General features: G+C 40.6%; 2 protein-coding genes across 3 annotated transcripts in view; both read left to right on the forward strand.

The window, feature by feature from the left end:
* Positions 1-21,902, forward strand: part of LOC133617618 (mitochondrial fission factor homolog A-like) — a 34,692-nt gene extending 12,790 nt beyond the window's left edge. Inside the window, exons 2-7 of one of the 2 annotated variants that reach the window (XM_061977699.2) lie at positions 1,319-1,540; positions 5,137-5,315; positions 5,385-5,470; positions 5,558-5,728; positions 11,465-11,540; positions 19,878-21,902. In XM_061977699.2, coding sequence (XP_061833683.1) covers positions 1,324-1,540; positions 5,137-5,315; positions 5,385-5,470; positions 5,558-5,728; positions 11,465-11,540; positions 19,878-20,009 — 861 coding nt within the window. In that variant the 5' untranslated portion in view covers positions 1,319-1,323 and the 3' untranslated portion in view covers positions 20,010-21,902. The remainder of the gene's footprint in view (positions 1-1,318; positions 1,541-5,136; positions 5,316-5,384; positions 5,471-5,557; positions 5,729-11,464; positions 11,541-19,877) is intronic. The other variant, XM_061977700.2, reaches the window with a different exon arrangement.
* A 1,859-nt stretch (positions 21,903-23,761) lies between these two features.
* LOC133617628 (probable flap endonuclease 1 homolog) overlaps positions 23,762-25,540 on the forward strand; it is a 32,697-nt gene continuing 30,918 nt past the window's right edge. The window contains exon 1 of the mRNA XM_061977717.2: positions 23,762-23,895. Within this exon, the coding sequence (XP_061833701.1) occupies positions 23,814-23,895 (82 nt within the window). The 5' untranslated portion in view covers positions 23,762-23,813. The remainder of the gene's footprint in view (positions 23,896-25,540) is intronic.

Genomic DNA, 25,540 nt, shown 5'->3' on the forward strand with positions numbered 1-25,540 from the left:
ACATTTCAAATTGTTTTTGGAAACTGTGGACGTCGTGTCCTCCGGACCAAAGAGGAAAAAAACCATCCGGATTGTTATAGGCGCAAAGTTGATAAGCCAGCATCTGTGATGGTATGGGGGTGTATTAGTGCCCAAGACATGGGTAACTTACACATCTGTGAAGGCGCCATTAATGCTGAAAGGTACATACAGGTTTTGGAGCAACACATGTTGCCATCCAAGCAACGTTACCATGGACGCCCCTGCTTATTTCAGCAAGACAATTCCAAGCCACGTGTTACATCAACGTGGCTTCATAGTAAAAGAGTGCGGGTACTAGACTGGCCTGCCTGTAGTCCAGACCTGTCTCCCATTGAAAATGGGTGGCGCATTATGAAGCCTAAAATACCACAACGAAGACCCCCGGACTGTTGAACAACTTAAGCTGTACATCAAGCAAGAATGGGAAAGAATTCCACCTGAGAAGCTTAAAAAATGTGTCTCCTCAGTTCCCAAACGTTTACTGTGTGTTGTTAAAAGGAAAGGCCATGTAACACAGTGGTGAACATGCCCTTTCCCAACTACTTTGGCATGTGTTGCAGCCATGAAATTCCAAGTTAATTATTATTTGAAAAAAAAAAAAAGTTTATGAGTTTGAACATCAAATATGTTGTCTTTGTAGTGCATTCAATTGAATATGGGTTGAAAAGGATTTGCAAATCATTGTATTCCGTTTATATTTACATCTAACACAATTTCCCAACTCATATGGAAACGGGGTTTGTACTTATTTAGTTAGACTAGTGGTGATCCTCAAGGTTCCATTTTAGGTCTTATTCATTATTTGGGATATTCAACTGGTAGCCTGGGAGGTCAGTTTAAAAAAACTTGAGACTCACATTTTTGCAGCAGATTCTTAAAAACACTAGAGTGCTGTCCTAGAGATGATCTTTTGTTTCAAACTCGGACTTGGTGAACTACTTAATTTTTCAACCCAGCTTTTTTGCAGAAAGTCCTTAAAAACAGCAGAGCGCTCCTGTAACTCCGTCAAAATAAATAGACTGCAACAAATGTCCACTGTAAAGCATGCTGGTTGTCCAGAATATACAAAATAAGACGAATGGTAAAGGGAGAAGTCCGGCTCCCCGGTCCTTAGTGTTCTTGAAATGTGGCCCTCAAAGGATATAGGAATACTAGTACTGGACATAAACAACAACTTCAGCCTAAGGATGACACTTGAAACAACATTGTTAAATAGTATACAGTTACTTTGTTTTGAAATTTTGTTTGGGGTGTTTGCTTTTTCCTCATCTCTCTCCATGTTTTAATTCTTCCACAGGCTGGATGAGTGGTCCGTCGTTCACCTCCCCCTCTGCAGAGGTGGCAGAGATGAACCGTATCCATTATGAGTTGGAGTACACAGAGGGCATCAGCCAGCGTATGCGCATCCCTGAGACCCTTAAGGTGGCTTCGGAAAACCAGAGCAGTTCTCTGCCACCCCAGCAACCCCTGCACACTCATTCAACTCTGATGCAGGTGCCTGAGAGGATTGTTGTTGCAGGTGAAGTCTGGCATGATGATTCAATGCATACAGCAAAATTGTCCAACTTTTTGATTTGGGGGCCGCATTGGGCTAAAAAAAAAATAGTAACTGTAAATGTGTGTGTGTGTGTGTGTGTGTGTGTGTGTGTGTGTGTGTGTGTATATAATGTGTATATATGTACGTATATACCAGGGGTGGGCAATTAATTTTTACCGGGGGCCGCGTACTGCTGGAGGGCCACACCGACAATATTTCAATTAAATTTTGCTCAAATTATTTTTGATATACCGTAAGAATAATAATAATAATAATAATTTCATTTAACCTAACTTAACTTTATACAAAAGCAGATTGCTTATGATGGTTTTATTTTTAACACTGTCTTACACAACACTTCCTGATGTATAATACAATGCAAAAATTTCAATTTCTGTCACTTTATCCTGCATCCTCTTTAAAAGTCCAACATTTTTTGGACAACCATCTGTTGTCACACCTGCCAGCTTGTCCCATTTCAGTCCTAACATGTCCAAACACGCATTTACCTATGTGAACAAGTCATTGTGGTTGTCTCTTTAATTGACTGCATGGCTGCCAGCTCCTCCGTGATTTGAAAGTCTGCAGTTATCCCACGTAAGAAGATGAGCAGCTGGGGGGTGTCACGTACATCACAGCTCTCATCCAAAGCCAGCGAAAAACAATCAAAGTCGGCCGTTCTGTTCTTCAGCTGAAGCTCCAAGTTTCCAGCGATGATCTCAACCCGCCTCGTTACAGTGCGTCGGGAGAGTGACACGTTCTCAAATGCACCCCTCTTCTCCGGGCATATCAGCGCAACAGAGTCCAATAAGCACTCCTTAATAAACTCTCCGTCAGAAAACGCCTTACTTTTTCTGGCGATTTTGTGAGAAATGACGAAACTTGTCCTGACAGCTGCAAAAAAGTCCTTGTTGGGTTTGCAGTTTTACCATCAACGCATCAGCCTGCCTTGCGCGCGCTTCATCAGACAGATTCCGGTATTTTTCCTCGTGCTTCGTCATGTAGTGGCGATTCAAATTATATTCTTTAAACACAGCAACCTGTGTACCACAAATTAAGCACACAGCTTTACCTTTAATTTCTGTAAAGAAATACTTGGCAGTCTATCTATCTGTCTATCTGTCTATCTGTCTATCCATCTATCTATCTATCTATCTATCTATCTATCTATCTATCTATCTATCTATCTGTGTGTGTGTATATATATATATATATATATATACATACAAACCCTGTTTCCATATGAGTTGGGAAATTGTGTTAGATGTAGATATAAACGGAATACAAGATTTGCAAATCATTTTCAACCCATATTCAGTTGAATATGCTACAAAGACAACATATTTGATGTTCAAACTGATAAACATTTTTTTTATTTGCAAATAATCATTAACTTTAGAATTTGATGCCAGCAACACGTGACAAAGAAGTTGGGAAAGGTGGCAATAAATACTGATAAAGTTGAGGAATGCTCACCAAACACTTATTTGGAACATCTCACAGGTGTGGAAGCTAATTGGGAACAGGTGGGTGCCATGATTGGGTATAAAAACAGCTTCCCAAAAAATGCTCAGTCTTTCACAAGAAAGGATGGGGCAAGGTACACCCCTTTGTCCACAACTGCGTGAGCAAATAGTCTAAACAGTTTTAGAACAACATTTCTCAAAGTGCAATTGCAAGAAATTTAGGGATTTCAACATCTACGGTCCATAATATCATCAAAAGGTACAGAGAATCTGGAGAAATCACTCCACGTAAGCGGCATGGCCGGAAACCAACATTGAATGACCGTGACCTTCGATCCCTCAGACAGCACTGTATCAAAAACCGACATCAATCGCTAAAGGATATCACTACATGGGCTCAGGAACACTTCAGAAAACCACTGTCACTAAATACAGTTTGTCGCTACATCTGTAAGTGCAAGTTGAAGCTCCACTATGCAAAGCGAAAGCCATTTATCAACAACATCCAGAAACGCCACCGGCTTCTCTGGGCCCGAGATCATCTAAGATGGATTCATGCAAAGTGGAAAAGTGTTCTGTGGTCTGACGAGTCCACATTTCAAATTGTTTTTGGAAATATTCGACATCGTGTCATCCGGACCAAAGGGGAAGCGAACCATCCAGACTGTTATCGACGCAAAGCCAGCATCTGTGATGGTATGGGGGTGCATTAGTGCCCAAGGCATGGGTAACTTACACATCTGTGAAGGCACCATTAATGCTGAAAGGTACATACAGGTTTTGGAACAATATATGCTGCCATCTAAGCGCCGTCTTTTTCATGGACGCCCCTGCTTATTTCAGCAAGACAATGCCAAGCCACATTCAGCACGTGTTACAACAGCGTGGCTTCGTAAAAAAAGAGTGCGGGTACTTTCCTGGGCCGCCTGCAGTCCAGACCTGTCTCCCATCGAAAATGTGTGGCGCATTATGAAGCGTAAAATACGACAGCGGAGACCCCGGACTGTTGAACAACTGAAGCTCTACATAAAACAAGAATGGGAAAAAATTCCACTTTCAAAGCTTCAACAATTAGTTTCCTCAGTTCCCAATCGTTTATTGAATGTTGTTAAAAGAAAGGGTGACGTAACACAGTAGTGAACATGCCCTTTCCCAACTACTTTGGCACGTGTTGCAGCCATGAAATTCTAAGTTAATTATAATTTGCAAAAAAAAATAAAGTTTATGAGTTGAACATCAAATATCTTGTCTTTGTAGTGCATTCAATTGAATATGGGTTGAAAAGGATTTGCAAATCATTGTATTCCGTTTATATTTACATCTAACACAATTTCCCAACTCATATGGAAACGGGGTTTGTATATGTATATGTATATATGTGTATATATGTATATATGTATATGTGTATATATACGTACACGTACACACGCACATGTACACATGTGTGTATACATGTGTGTGTGTACGTGTATGTATATATACGTGTGTGTGTGTGTGCGTGTGCGTGTGTATATACACACAACATCCAACCATTTTCTACCGCTTGTCCCTTTTGGGGTCGCGGGGGGTGGTGGAGCCTATCTTAGCTGCATTCGGGCGGTAGGCGGGACAAGTTGCCACCTCATCGCAGGGCCAACACAGATAGACGGACAACATTCACGCTCACATTCACACACTCGGGCCAATTTAGTGTTGCCAATCAACCTATCCCCACGTGCATGTCTTTGGATGTTGGATGAAGCCGGAGTACCCAGAGCGAACCCACGCAGTAACAGGTTGTGTTATGTGTGACCATGTCACACGACTTTTTGTGTTAGTTGCAATTTTTTTGCGCCATGTGCATGGAAAGTTGTTTGTATTGGGTCATATTTGAGTAAATGCTGTGCTGTATTCACTTCAATGCACAATTCATGGTCATTGACCTGATTCACTCACATTTTCCACAAGGTGGCAGAAAATTTGCAGCAATCAGAGTGTCAGATTTGGAAAGAGCCTCGCGGGTCAGATAGTTCCTCCTTATTAAACTCATAACGTCTGGTGGGCCAAACTGAAGTCTGTTTGTAGTTTGGACACCCCTGGCATGAGGTGTGAGACTGTTCATATTCCACACAGCAGATGACGGTGATGCACAGTTCTCCTGTCCCAGAGACTTGGACCTGATTCAGTCCATCCCTGCAATGGACCTTCTGGGCATGAAAGCCCCACCTCGTGTTCTCACTCTCACAGAAGAACCACTGGACTCCCTTGAAACTAACCCAAGCGCCAATTCAGGGAGCAACCCTAGCCATGCAGTAAGAGGACCGATTATTGTTTTTATTTGACATAAAAAACAATTCTAACCTAGATTGTGTCATCCACAGACTCACTCCAGATCTGGAAAAGAACGCAGTGCCACTGACTACATATCTGGTCGCCACAGCAGTCAGATTAGCAGAGGCGAAGTAAGGTGAGGCTGCTATCTTTTTTTTTGTTTTTTTTAATTTAGAATTTCTTCAAAAACCTCCTTCACTTTTTCTCTCCACTGCGCTTACAGTGTGACACCCTCACCAATGGCACCCCCAGTCCGCCTGTGTCCCCCTCTGTGTTCCCCTGAGGATGCAAACATCAACCTGTTCACAACAGCCGGCTTCCTGTCCTACATCCAGTCCACCACACGCCGGGCCTACCAGCAGGTCCTTGAGGTCCTGGATGACAGCCACCGCAGGTGACTTTTAGATTCACCCCTAATAGTGAGATGATTATACCACAAAAATAGAGATGGGCCCTGAAACTCTCTTCCATAATGGCACCTGTGCCAATAAAAGTTGCAGCGACCATACTGAAAAAAGAAGAAACTATCGGTGCTAAATAAATGGCGCCTGCAACAGGTGCATGGCGGTGATCTTGTGCTGTACGAGTAACGTCTTGTAAGTAATGAAGCGTCCTGACAGAAGCACAGTTTTTAAACATATTACTAACATTAATTTGCCAACACCGATAGCCCCTCAGCTCGAGGCTAGCTGTTAGCCACAACAACAACAACAACAACAACAACAACAACAGGACACTTCCTCATTATGCACCAATGAAGGTTATATTTCCTCTGAGCGCGTTTGTCGTATTGGGACACTTAGGACTAACACTAGGCAAAAGTATTGGGACACTTATTGGACTACAAGTAGACAAAAGTATTGGGACACTTAGGACTAACACTAGGCAAAAGTATTGGGAAGCTTATAGACTACAAGTAGACAAAAGTATTGGGACACTTATGGACTACACGTAGACAAAAGTATTGGGACTCTTAGGACTGACACTAGACAAAAGTATTGGACACTAAGGACTAACACTAGACAAAAGTATTGGAACACTTATGGACTACAAGTACACAAAAGTATTGGGACTCTTAGGACGAGCACTAGGCAAAAGTATTGGGACACTTAGGACTGACACTAGGCAAAAGTATTGGGACACTTAGGACTAACACTGGACAAAAGTATTGGGACACTTAGGACTAATCCTAGGCAAAAGTATTGGGACGCTTAGGACTAACACTAGGCAAAAGTATTGGGACACTTATGGACTACAAGTAGACAAAAGTATTGGGACACTTAGGACTAACACTAGGCAAAAGTATTGGGACACTTATGGACTACAAGTAGACAAAAGTATTGGGACACTTAGGACTAACACTAGGCAAAAGTATTGGGACACTTATGAACTTAAAGTAGACAAAAGTATTGGGACACTTAGGTTACAGTGAGCGAGGTTGCATTCACAAACCTCAACTTCAAAAAGTCAGCTTAAACCTTTACGGACAAAATCCTAACGCACAAGTGAGTTGTCACCTCACACACACCCACACAGAAGAGTGAAAATAAGTTAGCCACAGTAAAAACAACAATCGCATGACTTTAGGTGTACATTTTTCTGTGTTGCAGAAAAGACACAAATACCCATGTTGATGCTCTCTGAACTGAGTTCTGGCGTGTTGTATGACGTCATACATGGTGGATGGTTAAATGCTAAGGTTTTGTACGGCTTAACTCACATTTTGAACTGCAGACAATTAATCAGTGCAGACAGCTCTAAAATTTGGCTAACCGCAGCAAGTCACCTCACTGAGAGATATACAAAAATCTACTAATCTACTACTCTGCTTGCATGTCAGCAGACTGGGGTAGATCCTGTTGAAATCCTATGTATTGAATGAATAGAAAATTGTTTTGAATCGGGAAAAAAATTGTTTTTGAATCGGGAATCGTGTTGAATTGGAAAAAAAAAAAATCGATTTTGAATAGAATCGTGACCCCAAGAATCGATGTTGAATCGAATCGTGGGACACTCAAAGATTCGCAGCCCTAATATATACATATATATATATATATATATATATATATGTATATATGTGTATATATATATATGTGTGTGTGTATATATATATGTATGTATATATATATATATATATATATATATATATATATATACACACACACATATATATATATATATACACAAACCCCGTTTCCATATGAGTTGGGAAATTGTGTTAGATGTAAATATAAACGGAATACAATGATTTGCAAATCATTTTCAACCCATATTCAGTTGAATATGCTACAAAGACAACATATTTGATGTTCAAACTGATAAACATTTTTTTTTTTGCAAATAATCATTAACTTTAGAATTTGATGCCAGCAACACGTGACAAAGAAGTTGGGAAAGGTGGCAATAAATACTGATAAAGTTGAGGAATGCTCATCAAACACTTATTTGGAACATCCCACAGGTGAACAGGCTAATTGGGAACAGGTGGGTGCCATGATTGGGTATAAAAGTAGATTCCATGAAATGCTCAGTCATTCACAAATAAATGCGTGAGCAAATTGTTGAACGGTTTAAGAAAAACCTTTCTCAACCAGCTAATGCAAGGAATTAAAGGATTTCACCATCTACGCTCCGTAATATCATCAAAGGGTTCCGAGAATCTGGAGAAATCACTGCACGTAAGCAGCTAAGCCCGTGACCTTTGATCCCTCAGGCTGTACTGCATCAACATGCGACATAAGTGTGTAAAGGATATCACCACATGGGCTCAGGAACACTTCAGAAACCCACTGTCAGTAACTACAGTTGGTCGCTACATCTGTAAGTGCAAGTTAAAACTCTCCTATGCAAGGCGAAAACCGTTTATCAACAACACCCAGAAACGCTGTCGGCTTCGCTGGGCCTGAGCTCATCTAAGATGGACTGATACAAAGTGGAAAAGTGTTCTGTGGTCTGACGAGTCCACATTTCAAGTAGTTTTTGGAAACTGTGGACGTTGTGTCCTCCGGACCAAAGAGGAAAAGAACCATCCGGATTGTTATAGGCGCACAGTTGAAAAGCCAGCATCTGTGATGGTATGGTGGTGTATTAGTGCCCAAGACATTGGTAACTTACACATCTGTGTAGGCGCCATTAATGCTGAAAGGTACATACAGGTTTTGGAGCAACATATGTTGCCATCCAAGCAACGTTACCATGGACGCCCCTGCTTATTTCAGCAAGACAATGCCAAGCCACGTGTTACTTCAACGTGGCTTCATAGTAAAAGAGTGTGGGTACTAGACTGGCCTGCCTGTAGTCCAGACCTGTCTCCCATTGAAAATGTGTGGTGCATCATGAAGCCTAAAATACCACAACGGAGACCCCCGGACTGTTGAACAACTTAAGCTGTACATCAAGCAAGAATGGGAAAGAATTCCACTTGAGAAGCTTAAAAAATGTGTCTCCTCAGTTCCCAAACGTTTACTGAGTGTTGTTAAAAGGAAAGGCCATGTAACACAGTGGTGAACATACCCTTTCCCAACCACATTGGCACGTGTTGCAGCCAAGAAATTTTAAGTTAATTATTATTTGCAAAAAAAAAAAGAAAGTTTATGAGTTAGAACATCAAATACGGTATGTTGTCTTAGTAGCATATTCAACTGAATAAGGGTTGAAAACGAGTTGCAAATCATTGTATTCCGTTTATATTTACATCTAACACAATTTCCCAACTCATATGGAAATGGGGTTTGTATATGTATATGTATATATGTGTATATATGTATATATATATATGTATTTCTGGGTGTACGCTCTGGGCCTGCTTGTCAGGCGGGGGTCGGGGCCTCAGGCTGCGTGTCTGGAGCTCCTGGGTCCCACCGTCCATCCCTTTCAGGTGCCCGTCTTGGTTGGGGCCTGCTGGTTCTAGTCCCCGCGTCTATTGTGGTAGCTTGGTGCTGCAAGTCGGCCAGCTGCTGGGGTAGTGACTTTGTGTGTCAGCGTGTCTGTGATCTTCTTTTAATTCTCTTTTTTATATTTATATATTTTTATATATCTTATTATTATTATTATTATTATTTTTTTTTTCCCTCTCTCCGGGGGGGTATTCGACAGGGCGGTTGCTGGTTGTTCCATCTCCATCATTGGGGTCCCTGCGGGTGGGGTGGGTGGTTCCCATGGCCCCGTGTTGGGCGGGCCGTGCCGTGCTCTCCGGGGGTGGGGGGTGGGCTCCTTCCCGTCCGGTTGCGGGGGGTCTCTGGGCCCCTCGGGCGGGGCATCCCGCTTTTCTGCCCGTGTGGGGTGTGGTCTCTCGCTGGCTTGAGGGCTGGCTGTCCCCTGCTTCTCCCGTGTATTGTCCTCTGCCGGGTGCATCTGTCTGCGGCCTGCTGCTGGCTCTTCCGGGCGGTACGGTGGGGTTCCTGTCGCTGGCCGGCCTGGCTGCGTGGGGCCGGTGGTCCCTTGTTCCCTGGATGCCACACCTGCTGTTTGTGGGTTGGGCTCTCTGGGTGGCTGGGGCAGTACTCTGGCTCCCACACACTGGGAGTCATATATATTGTACATACCAACACAGTGCATAAACTCACAACAAATTACACACCTGCAAATCAGTGCGACTTCTGCTGTTGCCGTATCCGTAATACGCCGATAGTGAAAAGTTTTTATTTACACGATGAGTCTGCTGTGTCTTGACCTCCGCCGAACCCCTGAGCCCGACTCACCGAACCCAGGTTAAGAACCACTGCCCTAGGGTAAACTGGATAACACATAGCACACTGACAAAGCTTAACCTATTGTTACTATAACAATCTACAAGGTTAATATAGTTGGCTTCTCTTTCTTCCCCTCCATTTTTCTGCTTTTTTTTGTATCTCTAGTTATCATTACGTATATGTATTGTTGCATTTGAACAACTGTATTGTTGATAATAGAGGTAAATTATTGGTATTATTCATTATCAATAGCGCTATTTCTATTGGTATTTGTATTGCTCCATTTGTAGTGTAATAATGCTCATTGTCATTTCGGTATTATTTATTTCACTAAATGCTTCTTTGCTATCACTTTTACCATCATATTTGTAGATATCGTATTTGCTGATGTTGCTCTATTGTTGTTGTTGTTGTTGTTTTTGTCTCTCTGTCTTATCACCCCCTTTCCCCACAATTTCACCCTCTGTCTTCCTTTTTTCCCCCTCTTTCTATCTCCTCCTCCTCCGGTCCGGCTGCACCAAATGATAATATAAATACATTTAATAAATTCAAATACAAATAAGGCAACAAGAGAAGTATCCCACACTTCTCTTTTGTAAAGTAAATTTGTACAGCCGATATGGGCATCTACATCAACTATATGATTTGCCTGAGAAGCTGGACAGGACAAATAAAAACAACAAAAAAATAAATAAAGACTAACATCCCTCAGGTCCCCCCTGATAGTTTGGCTAACTTCTGTTTTGTTCCGTGAATTCCTAGCATTTGTTTTTTTAATATTTCCACATTTAAATTCATGTTCTGCTATTCCCCCTCATTGAAGGTGTTTTACCATGTTGGTATGTTTTTGGATAATTTCTGAGTTATGCATCACTCTCTGTGTGTGTGTGTGTGTGTGTGTGTGTGTGTGTGTGTGTGTGTGTGTGTGTGTGTGTGTGTGTGTGTGTGTGTGTGTGTGTGTGTGTGTGTGTGTGTGTGTGTGTGTGTGTGTGTGTGTGTGTGTGTGTGTGTGTGTGTGCGCGCGCTGAAAATGACAGCTGTATTTTTTATTGACAATTGACCACTGTTGGTAACATTTTTGGTACAGTTCCTTCTTCTTACATTGTTGCAATAAATGGTTGTTACAGTGTAATCATTATTGTTACATGTGGTAACATATAACATTAGTATAATAATCCTTGAAGAAAGTAACAGTGAAGCTCAAAGTAATAATCACTGAATGGTGATTCAGTGATTGAATGAATAAGTTATCTTCTTCACTCCCTTTCGGGAAAAACTATATCGTCATGTTTACATACTCTACATTCCTCTTTGCACTACATGACAAGAGGGACAAACAGTAGAAAATGGACTTGATAGAATGACGTGTTGTCTAACTTTTATGTGTCGTTGCCTAAAATATATGAATGAAATTAAACATGTTGTCATTACCTTCACAGGACACACCTGGATATCGCCTTGGAAATGAACCCCGAGGACTGTGGATTAGTGGATGCCTCCTCATTACGACGACAGGTAATTCATCTTTTTGCATATATATTTACATTCCTACACCTTGTACTCATGATGGCCCTCATATAGGTGAAACTCAAAACTATTTACCATAAATTCTGGACTGTAAACTGCTACAGTTTTCCTATGCTTTAAATCCTGCGGCTTTTAAAACGGTGTGGCTAATTTATGGAGTTTTCTTTGCTGACGGTCATAATGCAAATACCAAAAACAAAGCTCAAACCCAACAAAAATGCCACGTTTGTAGTTTCTCTTAAGATGGTTCCAACACACTAAATAGGTGTGTTATTGTTTGTGCAATGGCGCCATCTTTTGGACGAGTTCGCTCACTGCAGGTGCTGCATTGCCCTTCTGTTTAGACTGCGCTTTCAATCGGAAGTAGAAGTGCCGTTCTGTCTTATAATAATAATAATAATAATAATAATGGATTTTATTTTATATCGCACTTTTCTATTATTAGATACTCAAAGCGCTCACAGAGAAGTGGGAACCCATCATTCATTCACACTTGGTGGTGGTAAGCTACAATTGTAGCCACAGCTGCCCTGGGGTAGACTGACGGAAGCGAGGCTGACACTTTGCACCTACGGCCCCTCCGACCACCACCTGTCATTTATTCATCATTCATTCACCAGTGTGAGCGGCACCAGGGGCAAGGGTTTAGTGTCCTGCCCAAGTACACAACGGCAGCGATTTGGATGTTGTAGCGGGGAGCGAACCTGCAACCCTCAGGTTTCTGGCACGACCGCTCTACCCACTACGCCATACCGCCCCTAAAGCCATAGCCGTCAATAGCTTTTTACAATATAAGTCAAACAATTCTTACTTACTAAAGTAGTCCCATGTGTGATGTCTGTAGGAATCTTTTCATGCATATTTGTACGTGCTATCGTAATGTAATGTAGCTAGCGTCGTTAGCATGAGCTAATATGCAAACACGTTGAGTGTCTGGGTTAGTATTATTAACTTACAAAAGTACATACCTACACCTTGTACTCATGATTGCACCTCATACAGGTGAAACTCAAAACAATTTACCATAAATTCTGGACTGTAAACTGCTGCGGTTTTCCTACGCTTTAAATCCTGCGACTTATAAAACGGTGTTGCTAATTTATGGAGTTTTCTTTGCTGACGGTCATAATGCAAATACCAGAAACAAAGCAAATACACTAAATAGGTGTGTTATTGTTTGTGCAATGGCGCCATTTTTTGGATGATTTCGCTAACTGCAGTACTGCATTGCCCTTCTGTTTAGACTGTGCTTTCAATCGCAAATAGAACTGCCGTTCTGTTTTATAGCCATCCATAGTGTTTTTCTACTCGTATGGATTCTTCAATCATCACTGTTTTACAATATAACTAAACCAATTCTTACTCACTAAACCGTCCCATGTGGGATGTCTGTAGGAGTGTTTTCATGCATATTTGTACGTGCTATCATAATATAATCAGCTAGCGTGGTTAGCATTAGCTAATATGCTAACACGTTTATGAGTGTCTGTGTTAGTATTATTAACTTACAATGGCATTCTTTTGTATTGTTTCAGTTTCACAAATTCCTCAGTAAATTCACCAAAACGTCACCGTGGAGTTATTGAGTCTGTTTAGCTGATTGGAGAGCTAGCTTCTGCAGCTAGTGGGTCCATGACCATGACTTCTGTTTTGTTTGATCAGCCGTTTAACTGCTGTTTTAAAGACACCGTTTGGAAACAATTTAGCTATGTGAATAAATATTTCCAAATAACTAATTTTACAACCTATATACAGTATCTGTGGTTTATAGTCTGGTGCGGCCATTATATAGAAAAATATTTATTTATTCTAAAATTGTAGTGGGTGTGGCTTATATCCCGGTGTGCTCTATAGTATAGTAACTTCAAATGTAAAACTAGTATGATCATACTTGCCAACCTTGAGACCTCCGAATTCGGGAGATTGAGGGGGGTATATTTTCAAGTATTTCATATATATATATATATATATATATATATATATATATATATATATATATATATATATAAATAATCCGTTCATGAATGAGTATATCCGTTCGGCCACCGTGTTCAACGGAGAAGTCTGTTCTACACAATTTGCAGGCAGCATACCCCTTCCCCTTCGAGCTGTCCTGGATGAACTGAAATTATTTTTTCCAATCATTCTGGAACTTGCAAGCGTACTTCTTCTTCTTACTCGTCGTCGCCATGTCTCTATTTCGTTCTTCTGCTTCGTCTCTGTTATGTTTTTGGACATTACTACTTAAAGTTAAAGTTAAAGTACCAATGATTGTCACACACACACACTAGGTGTGGCGAGATTATTCTCTGCATTTGACCCATCACCCTTGATCACCCCCTGGGAGGTGAGGGGAGCAGTGGGCAGCAGCGGTGGCCGCGCCCGGGAATGCCGTAGTTTTGAAGCAATGCATGATGGGAATCCGGATGTTGTGTGTCAGTGTATTAACGTGCCGGCTGGAATAAACACACGCTGAGAAATAGCTCCGTGCCTGCCTACTTTATGGGTTATAGACAGAGGTGGGTAGAGTAGCCAGAAATTGTACTCAAGTAAGAGTACTGTTACTTTAGAGATGTATTACTCAAGTAAAAGTAAGGAGTAGTCACCCAAATATTTACTTGAGTAAAAGTAAAAAGTATGTTGTAAAAAAAACTACTCAAGTACTGAGTAACTGATGAGTAACATACACACACATATCATATATATATATATATATATATATATATATATATATATATATATATATATATATATATATATATATATATATATATATACACACACACATACATATATATATATATATATATATATATATATATATATAGATATATATATATATAGATGTATAGATATATACAGTATATAATTTATATTTATTTTTTTTGCCGTTTTTGTTTACATGTTAATAGTGTTTTAATGAATATACATGCATGTTTAACATATAGATTCCTTTCTTTCATGAAGACAAGAATATAAGTTGGTGTATTACCTGATTCTGATGACTTGCATTGATTGGAATCAGACAGTAGTGATGACAAACGTCCAGGTTTTCAAATGGAGGAGAAAAAAAGTTCCTCCTTTCTGTCTAATACCACATGAAAGTGGTTGGTTTTTGGCATCTTATATGTCCAGCTTCCATATTCGTTTTTATACACTTTACAAGAAATACATTGGCGGCAAACTCCGTAGCTTGCTAGCTTGTTTGCGCAGGCTTTCGGAGACTCTTATTTTGAAAGCGCAGGCGCGATGGAGCGGCACTTTTATTGTGAAGACAGGAACTGTGCAGTCAGTCTTTAGGCTTTTGACGGGGTGTACGGTTGAAATAAAAAATTTTCTTTTTTCCTTCACACTTTTGATTGATTGATTGGAACTTGTATTAGTAGATTGCACAGTACAGTACATATTCCGTACAATTGACCACTAAATGGTAACACCCCAATAAGTTTTTCAACTTGTTTAAGTCAGGTCATGTGACCCCTGGCTCTGTTTGATTGGTCCAACGTCACCAGTGACTGCATCTGATTGGTGGAACGGAGTGAACGTCACCAGTGACTGTATTTGTTGAAACGCAGGCACTATGACAGACCAAAACAAACAAAGCGTGCATTAACAGATCGATACAAATTAGTAGCGAGTAGCGAGCTGAATGTAGATAAAAGTAGCGGAGTAAAAGTAGCGTTTCTTCTCTATAAATATACTCAAGTAAAAGTAAAAGTATGTTGCATTAAAACTACTCTTAGAAGTACAATTTATCCCAAAAGTTACTCAAGTAGATGTAACGGAGTAAATGTAGCGCGTTACTACCCACCTCTGGTTATAGATAAACCTATGGATAACGAAGACATATATAATAGTCTCCTTTTTAGGTGAGAGAGTACGCTAAAGGCAGTTCCTTTAAGGCACGCCCCCAATATTGTTGGCCGGGTGGAAATCGGGAGAAATTCGGGAGAATGGTTGCCCCGGGAGATTTTCGGGAGGGGCACTGAAATTCGTGAGTCTCCCGGGAAAATCGGGATGGTTGGCAAGTATGAGTATGATATAAACTCATTACATGCAAAGTGAGATATGTCTAGGGATGATGTTTGATAAGAAATTATCAAGTTCGAGCCTATTATCGAATCCTCTTATCGAACCGATTCCTTATCGATTCTCTGATCGAGTCCAGTTAGGTTGTTGTATATGGAAAAAAACACACAATATTTGGTTTAACAAAAGCTCACTTTTATTATATAAGAAAAAAATAAAATCTAATAAATAAATAAATATTGACTGTTACCCTCCTAAAAAAATAAAACAAAATAAATAAATATTGACTGTTGTTACCCAAAGTATATTAAGTAGGATTTTTCAGAAAAACAAACATATACAGTAACACAAAAACAACCTGTCTCTGTGATCACTATAGGTGTATAAATAATAATATAGTGTTAAATAAAATCAGTCCCTTGGACACAAAACTGAAAATAATACAGTTCTCCAAAAAGTGCACTTCTGCTGCTATTTGACATAACTGTTTGTTATGATGCTTTGACATTGTTGCACTTTATTTCTTTATTGAAAGAAAATTCTATGAAGAGAAAAGTTGTTTGCAAATGTGGTTACAATGCTAAAAAATGAAAAGTTAAAGCTAAAAAAAGAAATACACTTTATTGAGTTAACATTATTTATTTATAGGGGGAAAGATGTGATGTTATGAGGTAGGCTAGGGAATATAACAACTACACTACCCAGCATGCAACGGGAGTAAAGAGCATGCGCAGTAGCCCCGAAAAGTGTTGTTGTATGTCGCCACCAGGCAGCTAAGAATGAGGTTATGAGCACGCTGTGAAAGTAAACGTCAAGAACTCAGCCAACACGCCTCGTCTGCATTATTTATAATTAGACAGACAACACGTATACAGTGTGATTTTGTTTTGTTTACAAGGAAAGAAAAACAAAAGTTCAAAAAGGGAGATATAAGTTGTATATATTAGGGATATCCCGATCCGATATTTGGATCGGATCGGCTGCCGATATTTGCCAAAAATTGCGTATCGGCAAGGCATGGGAAAATGCCGATCCAGATCCAGTTTAAAAAAACTCCGGTCCGTGTTTTCCTACGCACCGATTTAAATAATACATTCCACTTTTCTGCTGCTCCGTAATTTTCGTTCCGCATTTTCCAGCACACCTTCAACACATCCACAATTCTCACGCAGTTGCTTTTAGCTGCTGGCATTACACGACAGGCTCTTCTTACTCTTTTCTGTGTCTGTGCTTCTCACAGACAGCAAGCGCACCTTCTTACACACGTCACATACTGTCACGTCATACGTCACATACTGTCACGTCATACGTCACATACGTATACGTCCTCCCCGAGCAGAGAGGTAGCAGCATGGCTAACATTAGCTGTGATGCTAGCGCAGCCGTGTGACCAACGTTCTCTCTAAGGTGCGCGCTTGTGCAATTGCGCACTGTTTAAGCGTCCTCTGCGCATAGCAATTATATGCCACGCACAAAATCAAATAAAAAAATAAGCGCATAACAATTTTCGACACACGGACACGACAGAGACAACAGTTTTCGTCTTCATTGTTCAAATATTGTGACGTCTGTCGAGACGCTTATCTCCATTCGGTGCCACACGCCCACACCATCAAAATGCAGAGGCAAAAAATTTCCACATCAACACCGTATGAAAAAATTAGTGATTTTTTTAGTTGTGATTTCCTTCTCTGCATGAAAATTTAAAAGTAGCATATATTAATGCAGTATGAAGAAGAATGTTTTAATGTAGACATGCAAGCCTTAAAAGAAAATGTTGAAAATCAAGACTACATTTCCTGCAAATGGATGCATTTCTACCCTATATTTTAACTTTAGATTTATTCTCATATCAAACTCTTTTGGCTGTCTTTTTGACACTTACATCAGGCGCCCCCCTCCACACCCTGGATTATAAATAATGTAAATAATTCAATGTGATTATCTTGTGTGATGACTGTATTATGATGATAGTATATATCTGATAGTACATATCTGTATCATGAATCAATTTAAGTGGACCCCGACTTAAACAAGTTGATAAACTTATTCGGGTGTTACCATTTAGTGGTCAATTGTACGGAATATGTACTTCACTGTGCAACCTACTAATAAAAGTCTCAATCAATCAATCAAAACACATAGAATCATCATACTGCTGTGATTATATGCATCAAGTGTTCATTCAAGGCTAAGGCAAAATATCGAGATATATATTGTGTATCGCAATATGGCCTTAAAATATCGAAATATTAAAAAAAGGCCATATCGCCCAGCCCTAGTTCAATGATGCCATTTCTGTTTGTCATGTATAATTTTGTCTATTTTGTGTTTATCCTTGAATAAACAGGTCAGTTTCTTGTTACCAACCATTGTGTATTATTCAAACTCCCCTAATTCAGCTGGCTAGTTGTTATCAAGAGTACTAAAACCCTTTTCAACATGATTCTGACAACCAAGTAGGCTAAATAACTTTAAACTTTAATACATGCTCGGATAGGCCAGTATCGGTCAGTATCGGTATCGGTCAGTATCGGTATCGGATCGGAAATGCAAAAACAATATCGGTATCGGATCGGAAGTGCAAAAACCTGGATCGGGACATCCCTAGTATATATATGTATGTGCTGCGGTTGCTTTAAGAACGTTGCGGCAGCTGCCGTAAAGGAGGTGCGTTGCTAGCCTGGTTGCTATGTTTCCGGTTGGTCGTAAAAGTGTTCGTCATGTGTTTGTACCCTGCTCAAATCTCTCAGTAAAGTTATTCATTGGATTATACCTTTTGTTTTGAACTTTATTACACCTTGGAGCGCTTTTTCCGGTCCATTTTTTTTCCTGCTTTCCCTATCTGCGCCTAATGACTGAGCTACGTGACGTCATTTCTTGTGATGTCTCACAAGGCATTTCTGGTCGGGACGGGATTCGTTCCGAGGGATTCGAATAAAGAACCAACTCTTTTTCTTTACTATAGTGGTCTCGATAACGGGTACCGGTTCTCAAAAAGGGATTCGAGTCCGAGGACTCGGTTCTTTTCTCATCGAACAACCGGGAAAACTGATTTCGAGTATCATCCCTAGATATGTCCCGCCATTAGTTCTTACAAATTTGATGATCTTGACTTAAAGTTTTGGAAAATCCCCAATTTTCTGAGATTTTCAATTTGAGGTTTTCATAGTTTGTAGTTTCACCTTGTAAATAAACAAGCCTTTACACCAGGGGTGCTCACACTTTTTCTGCAGGGGAGCTACTTTTCAATTGATCAAGTCGTGGGGATCTACCTCATTCATATATATAATTTATATTTACTTATTTATGAAATATATGTTTTTGTTAACAAGTTAAAGGTGTTTAATGATAATGCAAGCATGTTTAACACAGTTAATATTGTTAATAAATTAAAGGTGTTTAATGATAATACAAGAATGTTTAACACATATAGTTAATATTGTTAACAAGTTAAAGGTGTTTAAAGATAATACAAGCATGTTTAACACATATAGTTAATATTGTTAACAAGTTAAAGGTGTTTAAAGATAATACAAGCATGTTTAACACATATAGTTAATATTGTTAACAAGTTAAAGGTGTTTAATGATAATACAAGCATGTTTAACACATATAGATTCCTTTCTTTCATGAAGACAAGAATATAAGTTGGTGTATTACCTGATTCTGATGACTTGCATTGATTGTAATCAGACAGTAGTGCTGAAACGTCCGCATTTTCGAATGGAGGAGAAAAAAAGTCCTCCTTTCTGTCCAATATCACATGAAAGTGGTTGGTTTTTGGCATCTTATTTGTCCAGCTTCCGTACTCCTTTGTATACACTTTACAAGAAATACATTGTCGGCAAACTCCGTAGCTTGCTAGCTTGCTGAGACTTTTATTTTGTTCGCGCAACTGTGCAGTCGGTCTTTGGAGTTTTGACGACAGGTACAGCGCCAGAGTCTGTTGAAATAAAGTGTTTCTCGCCTTCCTGTCGGTAATTTTAATGAGCTGGCAGCAGCCAGCGTCATCTCAGAAGACCCTCGGGTGCCGTGAATGTCAATCAAGTGACGAAAGTGACGTCATAGTGAAGATTTATGATCGCTCATTTTTAGGACTATTTTTTTAATGCCTGGCTGGTGATCGACTGACACACCCTCCGAGATCGACCGGTAGCTCGCGATCGACGTAATGAGCACCCCTGCTTTACACAATAAAAGTGTCACCTGTATATACTGTTTTACTATGATGTGGACATGAATGATTACAAACATACTGTACATACCAGTAAAGTAAGTCATGTGACTTGTCAGATCGTCAAGCTGAACCGCCGACTGCAGCTGCTGGAGGAAGAAAACAAGGAGCGCTCCAAGCGAGAGGTGATCCTGTATTCTGCAACGGTGGCCTTCTGGCTTATCAACACCTGGGTTTGGTTCCGCCGCTAAGACGGGAGCAGGCTAAAGACACCCGAAACACTGAGAGCCAAAGCAATGTTTTGTTACAGACGCATCTAAAAGCAAGCACTGAAATGACCATGTTTTTTTATTTTGTATTATGCTTCAATTGCAAATGATTGGAATTCAGCTTTTCAACTTGGCACCATATTAACACCTGGAAAGTGTTCACAGCACTCCACATTTTTATCTTACAGCCTTATTCCAAAATGGAAGACATTCATTTCCATCCTCAAAATTCTACACACAATACCCCATAATGACAATATGAAACTTTTTTTTTTAAATTGATTAAATATAAATAACTAAAAAAATTATATGTACATACGTATTGACAGCCTTTTCTCAATACTTTGTTGATGCATCTTTGGCAGAAATTCCAGCCTCAAGTCTTTTTGAATATGATGCCACAAGCTTGGCACACCTATCTTTGGGCATGTTCAACCATTCCTTATTGCAGCACCTGTCAAGCTCCATCAGCTTGGATGAAAAGCGTTGGTTTTCTCTGTGCAAAGAGGAATGATTGAAAGGGCCCAACGATAGGTGTGCCAAGCTTGTGACATCGTATTCAAAAAGACTTGAGGCTGTAACTGCTGCCCAAGATGCATCAACTAAGTATTGAGCAAAGGCTGTGAATAATTATGTACAGTACATGTGATTTTTAGTTTTGATAAATTTGCAAAAAAAAAAACATTTTGACATTGTCATAATGGGGTATTGTGTGTAGAATTTTGAGGACAAAAATGAATGTATAGAACTTTGGGATAAGGCTGTAACATAAGACATTGTGGGTGCACTGTAGCAGGTGTAAGGCCTACAGCCTGACCAACAATCATACCACAACCTCACAGAAGGGGTCTGTGAGGTCATGTTTTTGTGCAATATGTTAGTTTTCCTTTAGAAGTCGCACTGCGCCAACAGATGTTACACCAATAACGGCAGTGGCAGTGATTCATTGTGTATGGGTGTTCAACGTGTGGCCCGGGGACCATTTGTGCCCTGCAGCTTGCTTTGTTTTGGCCTACATACAATGAAACACATTATACACATGATATTGATATGATATATTTATTAACACTATTAATATTATGCTTTGTCAGCAATCACATCAAGGTGCGGTGTAGGTGATTATGGAACTTCTAAGCTTTTTACAATGAGTCTTTAAAGAAAACAGAAATATAAAATACTTTTTGTTTAATCTTGTTCATCTAGGCCTCACTTGGAAGCGATGCAGCATCAAGGGAGACAAAAAGTCAAGTTACTGGTTCATGCTTCAACACATTTGCACTTTTCTCCTAGAAATGTGACAAATACTGATTGTTTGACTGCTATATCATGATAATAATACCTTCCTTTTAATGGTGAAAACTATCAAAATGGATTCCAGTATGTTGGACATTCCTGCTATCATTAGATGGAAAAGAAGGTTTCACTTTGGCAACACATGTTTTGGGAGGTCAGCCCAGAAGTAAAAGCTACAATAAATAAATGTTCTTGAAGACTAAAACTAAAGATGCCATAACGTTCCTGCAGGATGCTTGTTGTGTGGTGTATTACTCAAATGTGTGTGCTGTAGTGATCTAGGTTCAAGTATTTGGTGTTTGACTTCTCCAGCTGTTACTCTTTTGTGTGAACCATTCACTTCAGGAGCTTTATTAGTCAAGAACACTTGAATTCCATCAATCTACTCACTGATGGACCACACACACGTTCCCCTGGAAAATCCATGGACTTATTTTCATCTCCATACAATATTCTTATCGCTGTTGTTTCTGTGATGTGAAAGATGAATGTCACTATATTTAATTTGAAAAATTAGTATTAGGGTTTTTTTTTGTATGTATTGTTCCAATGTACAACCATAAATACAGAGTTAATTTCGTATCACTCAAGGTGTTCGAGTATATTTGGAGAACATTTGTTTGTAAATAATGTTTGCTTTAATAAATGGGCGTCAAATAATTCTACCTGACCTTTGTGCAGCACTGCCCCCTATTGTTCCACAGGACCTCGCACAACTTCCTGGATACTCATTCTGGTTGGACCAAAACAAACAACTCTATTATTAATTAGTTTTTTTTTGGACACTGAATTCATGTGACTGAATTTTTGGAACTATTTTTCAAATTAAGCTGACAATTTTATTAAACATAAATTGCTTCAGAACCCATGACCCACTTCCGGCATTTTAAGACTAAAGCACCTCATTGGCCGGTTTTGCGACATGATTAAGGATCTTAATTTACCGGAAGTGGGACTTGAGTTTTGAAGCAACAAATATTTCTGCACTATATTTTTTTTCAACCTAATTTTTTTTACACTGAAATTGTCAGTTTAATTTGATGTTTAATAAAATTCAGTTCAAACATTTTAAACGCAAAAATCCAATCACATAAATGAAGTGTCCAAAAAGCATATTAAACACCATCCATCCATCTTCTTCCGCTTATCCGAGGTCGGGTCGCGGGGGCAGCAGCCTAAGCAGGGAAGCCCAGACTTCCCTCTCCCCAGCCACTTCGTCCAGCTCCTCCCGGGGGATCCCGAGGCGTTCCCAGGCCAGCCGGTAGAGATAGTCTTCCCCGTGGCCTCCTACCGGTCGGATGTGCCCGAAACACCTCCCTAGGGAGGCGTTCGGGTGGCATCCTGACCAGATGCCCGAACCACCTCATCTGGCTCCTCTCGATGTGGAGGAGCAGCGATTTTACTTTGAGCTCCCCCCGGATGACAGAACTTCTCACCCTATCTCTAAGGGAGAGCCCCGCCACCCGGCGGAGGAAACTCATTTCGGCCGCTTGTACCCGTGATCTTGTCCTTTCAGTCATGACCCAAAGCTCATGACCATAGGTGAGAATGGGAACGTAGATTGACCGGTAAATGGAGAGCTTTGCCTTCCGGCTCAGCTCCTTCTTCGCCACAACGGATCGATACAGCGTCCGCATTAGTGAAGACGCCGCACCGATCCGCCTGTCGATCTCACGATCCACTCTTCCCTCACTCGTGAACAAGACTCTGAGGTACTTAAACTCCTCCACTTGGGCCAGGGTCTCCTCCCCAACCCGGAGATGGCACTCCACCCTTTTCCGGGCGAGAACCATGGACTCGGACTTGGAGGTGCTGATTCCCATCCCAGTTGCTTCACACTCGGCTGCGAACCGATCCAGTGAGAGCTGCAGATCTTGGCCAGATGAAACCATCAGGACCACATCATCTGCAAATAGCAGAGACCTAATCCTGCAGCCACCAAACCAGATACCCTCAACGCCTTGACTGCGCCTAGAAATTCTGTTCATTCGTATATCAGTTCTTATAAGAACGGGAAGTCTGGGCTTCCCTGCTTAGGCTGCTGCCCCCGTGACCTGACCTCGGATAAGCGGAAGAAGATGGATGGATGGACTTTTATCCGGTGTAGCCTCCTCTCCAGTACACCTGAATAGACCTTACTGGAAAGGCTGAGGAGTGTGATCCCACGATAGTTGGAACACTGGAACACTGTACAGATATTTCAGGCAAAAACATGTGATTTAAACAATAGGCGACTTAGTTAAACAATATAAGAACACTTTGGAGAGAGTTGCCCAGGACATCATGTAACCAGAAAAGTAACATTACTGATAATAATAATACCGCTGATACACTTACAGACCGGTATATGATTAAATAAACATAGAAGGGAACTGAAAATATTGATATCAAGCGCGTGTCTATAAGAGACAGTACTCCATTTGGTATCGGCCCCATTGCTGTTTGGATCGATCACCACTGTAGCTAGCGAGCTAGCTGGTGCTTGTGCTGCTAATGGGGATCACCAAACTGGCAGATTTGATCCGCTACGAAGCTCCTAACGCTATTTCTCACAACGATGTCGGTGACTACGCAGGTAGACTCTTGCTTTTTTTTTATCACTTTACGTTTCTTGGTGTTGTTATTAGCTACAAGCTAACTCGCGAAGTCGTTTGTTGTTGACGTTACTTCCGCAACCTTTTTGATCCCTAATGTCGAATCATGCTGTGATTTTTGTCAAAGAAAACGCTCTTTTCCAGGCTGTCTAGTTCAAAGTGCGTATTTTCTGACATCGCAATGTTAACATTGGTGAAAGGAGGCGCTATTTTCACAAAACATTGTATTTGACACGTGACACGTATAGATACTAGGGTTTAATCGTTATCTGTCGATACTACTGTGATGGTATCGATATTATTCAGTTCTAAGCTTAAATGCATCAACGTTTGTGTTTTTGTTGTGCTGTTCAAATATTTTGCAAAAAGTGAAAGTAGTAGTTTTTGCTTTTGTTTACTTATTTTGCACTATTAAAGGCCTACTGAAATGCGATTTTCTTATTTAAACGGGGATAGCAGCTAGGTCCCTTCTATGTGTCATACTTGATCATTTCGCGATATTGCCATATTTTTGTTTTAAGGATTTAGTAGAGAACATCGACGATAAAGTTTGCAACTTTTGGTCGCTGATAAAAAACCCTTGCCTCTACCGGAAGTAGCAGACGATATGCGCGTGACGTCACAGGTTGTGGAGCTCCTCACATGTGCACATTGTTTACAATCATGGCCACCAGCAGCGAGAGCGATTCGGACCGAGAAAGCAACGATGTCCCCATTAATTTGAGCGAGGATGAAAGATTTGTAGATGAGGAAAGTGAGAGTGAAGGACTAGAGGGCAGTGGGAGCGATTCAGATAGGGAAGATGCTGTGAGAGGCGGGTGGGACCTGATATTCAGCTGGGAATGACTAAAACAGTAAATAAACACAAGACATGTATATACTCTATTAGCCACAACACAACCAGGCTTATATTTAATATGCCACAAATTAATCCCGCATAACAAACACCCCCCCCCCCCCTTCCGTTCATATAACCCGCCAATACAACTCAAACACCTGCACAACACACTCAATCCCACAGCCCAAAGTACCGTTCACCTCCCCAAAGTTCATACAGCACATATATTTCCCCAAAGTCCCCAAAGTTATGTACGTGACATGCACATAGCGGCACGCACGTACGGGCAAGCGCTCAAATGTTTGGAAGCCGCAGCTGCATGCGTACTCACAGTACCGCGTCTGCGCATCCAACTCAAACTCCTTTTGGTAAGAGTCTCTGTTGTCCCAGTTCTCCACAGGCCAATGGTAAAGCTTGACTGTCATCTTCCGGGAATGTAAACAATGAAACACCGGCTGTGTTATCCGGCGCAACAGTCAAGGGGTGCATTCTACGGCGGGGGTGCGTTATCCGGCACAACACCTGCCGCAATACACCGCTTCCCACCTACAGATTTCTTCTTTGCTGTCTCCATTGTTCATTGAACAAATTGCAAAAGATTCACCAACACAGATGTCCAGAATACTGTGGAATTTTGCGATGAAAACAGACGACTTAATAGCTGGCCACCATGCTGTCTCAAAATGTCCTCTACAATCCGTGACGTCACGCGCAGACGTCATCATACCGAGACGTTTTCAGCAGGATATTTCACACGAAATTTCAAATTGCACTTTAGTAAGCTAACC

Source organism: Nerophis lumbriciformis, linkage group LG18 (genome assembly GCF_033978685.3).
Source record: "Nerophis lumbriciformis linkage group LG18, RoL_Nlum_v2.1, whole genome shotgun sequence".
NCBI lineage: Eukaryota > Metazoa > Chordata > Actinopteri > Syngnathiformes > Syngnathidae > Nerophis > Nerophis lumbriciformis.